The sequence below is a fragment of the Galeopterus variegatus genome, unplaced genomic scaffold, assembly GCF_000696425.1.
Source record: "Galeopterus variegatus unplaced genomic scaffold, G_variegatus-3.0.2 Scaffold1855, whole genome shotgun sequence".
NCBI lineage: Eukaryota > Metazoa > Chordata > Mammalia > Dermoptera > Cynocephalidae > Galeopterus > Galeopterus variegatus.
In genome coordinates, this window is record NW_007727966.1 from 52,880 (window position 1) to 54,477 (window position 1,598).

At 45.7% G+C, this 1,598-nt stretch overlaps 1 protein-coding gene across 1 annotated transcript in view; it reads left to right on the top strand.

Moving 5' to 3' along the window:
- The window catches only part of CACNA1A (calcium channel, voltage-dependent, P/Q type, alpha 1A subunit), a 125,554-nt gene that overhangs the window by 45,669 nt on the left and 78,287 nt on the right, over positions 1-1,598 (top strand). The window contains exon 9 of the mRNA XM_008579320.1: positions 522-634. Within this exon, the coding sequence (XP_008577542.1) occupies positions 522-634 (113 nt within the window). The remainder of the gene's footprint in view (positions 1-521; positions 635-1,598) is intronic.

Here is a 1,598-nt window from a genome sequence, read left to right on the forward strand (position 1 = left end):
GGGGGGGGGGGGGGGTGGGTGGAATGGGGAGTGGCTGCTAATGGGTATGGGGCCTCCTTTGGGGGTGATAAAAATTTGGGGGGACTAGAGATGTGATGGCTGCACGACATTGTGAATGTGCTAACTGCCACCGAATTGTGCACTTAAAGGGGTTGATTTTACGTCGTGAATTTTACCTCAATTTTTTAAAAAAGGTAAGGAAATTGTTGTTATAAAATTCAGGATGGTGGTTCTGTCTCCGGGTTTCTGGAAGCTTCCAGGAGCTGACATGTCCTATTTCTTAATGTAGGTGGTAGTTGCATGGGCATTTACTTTGTAATTGTGTTTCAAGAATTCTCAGGTCTGCGGGAGCACCTAATAAGTAAAAAAGAGAAGGGGTGAGGGGTCAGGGACCCTCACTCTGCTGCATTTGGAGGTGGGAGTCGGGTTGGGTTCCTGCAAAGTTCAAGCCCAGGGAATGTTTGCAAAGTGCTTGAAACCAGACACTGTCCCTGGACATGAAACCAGGTCCTCTGCTCTAGGTTATCATTGGGAGCATCTTCGAAGTCATCTGGGCCGTCATAAAACCCGGCACATCCTTTGGAATCAGCGTGTTACGAGCTCTCAGGTTATTGCGTATTTTCAAAGTCACAAAGTAAGTCTTTGAGGTTCCTTGACATCCTGACGGGGACAGGGATGGGGGGTGGGATGGAGCCACCTCCAGCATCATGCCTCAAGGGCTGACTCCCAGCTCCCGCTTCCCTGGCCTGTCCTGACCCCTCCACCCGGCCTGTGTCGGCAGGTACTGGGCATCTCTCAGAAACCTGGTCGTCTCTCTTCTCAACTCCATGAAATCCATCATCAGCCTGTTGTTTCTACTTTTCCTGTTCATCGNGGCAGCGTAGCCCAGCAATTCCACTGCTAGGGATGCATCTTAGAGAAACTCACACAGGTGCGTCAGAGACACCGGCAAGAATGTCCCTGTGTCTGGGAATGAAATTAGGGTTGTTAGCAAATTAAGTGGAGAATGCCCACCATGGGGCAGCCAGAATCACATGCTGTAATCCTATTGGCCTCAGAAAGATTTAATAATGTTTAATAACCCTGAATATAGTACTGATTTCTGCCCTGTTGTAGGAAATTCCATGTCATTAGAGGAAAAAACAAAATACATACAAACAAACAAAACTTGCCTATATAGACGACCCAAGTGTTTAAAGAATAAAACTGGGCTGGCTGGTTAGCTCAGTTGATTAGAGAGCAGTGTTGACAACACCAAGGTCAAGGGTTCAGATCTGCAAACTGGCCAGCCACCAAAAAAAAAAAAGAAGAAGAAAACTAATTTCTTTCCATTAAAAAAGAATGTCCTGAGAAGCCTTATATGTTATAGTCCCAAGCCCCAATGCCCAAGTATCTCTTTGCAGTAAAATGGATACATAAATCGTGGCATATCCATATTATGGAATATTCTGCAACAATGAAGGGCAACCAACAGCCACACCCAACAGAGACGAATCTCACCCACATAATGTGGCACAAAAGGAAGCAGATGCCAACAAAATGAGTTCATATAGCTCATGCAAAATTCAAACGGACAAAATTAAAGCATATTGTTTAGG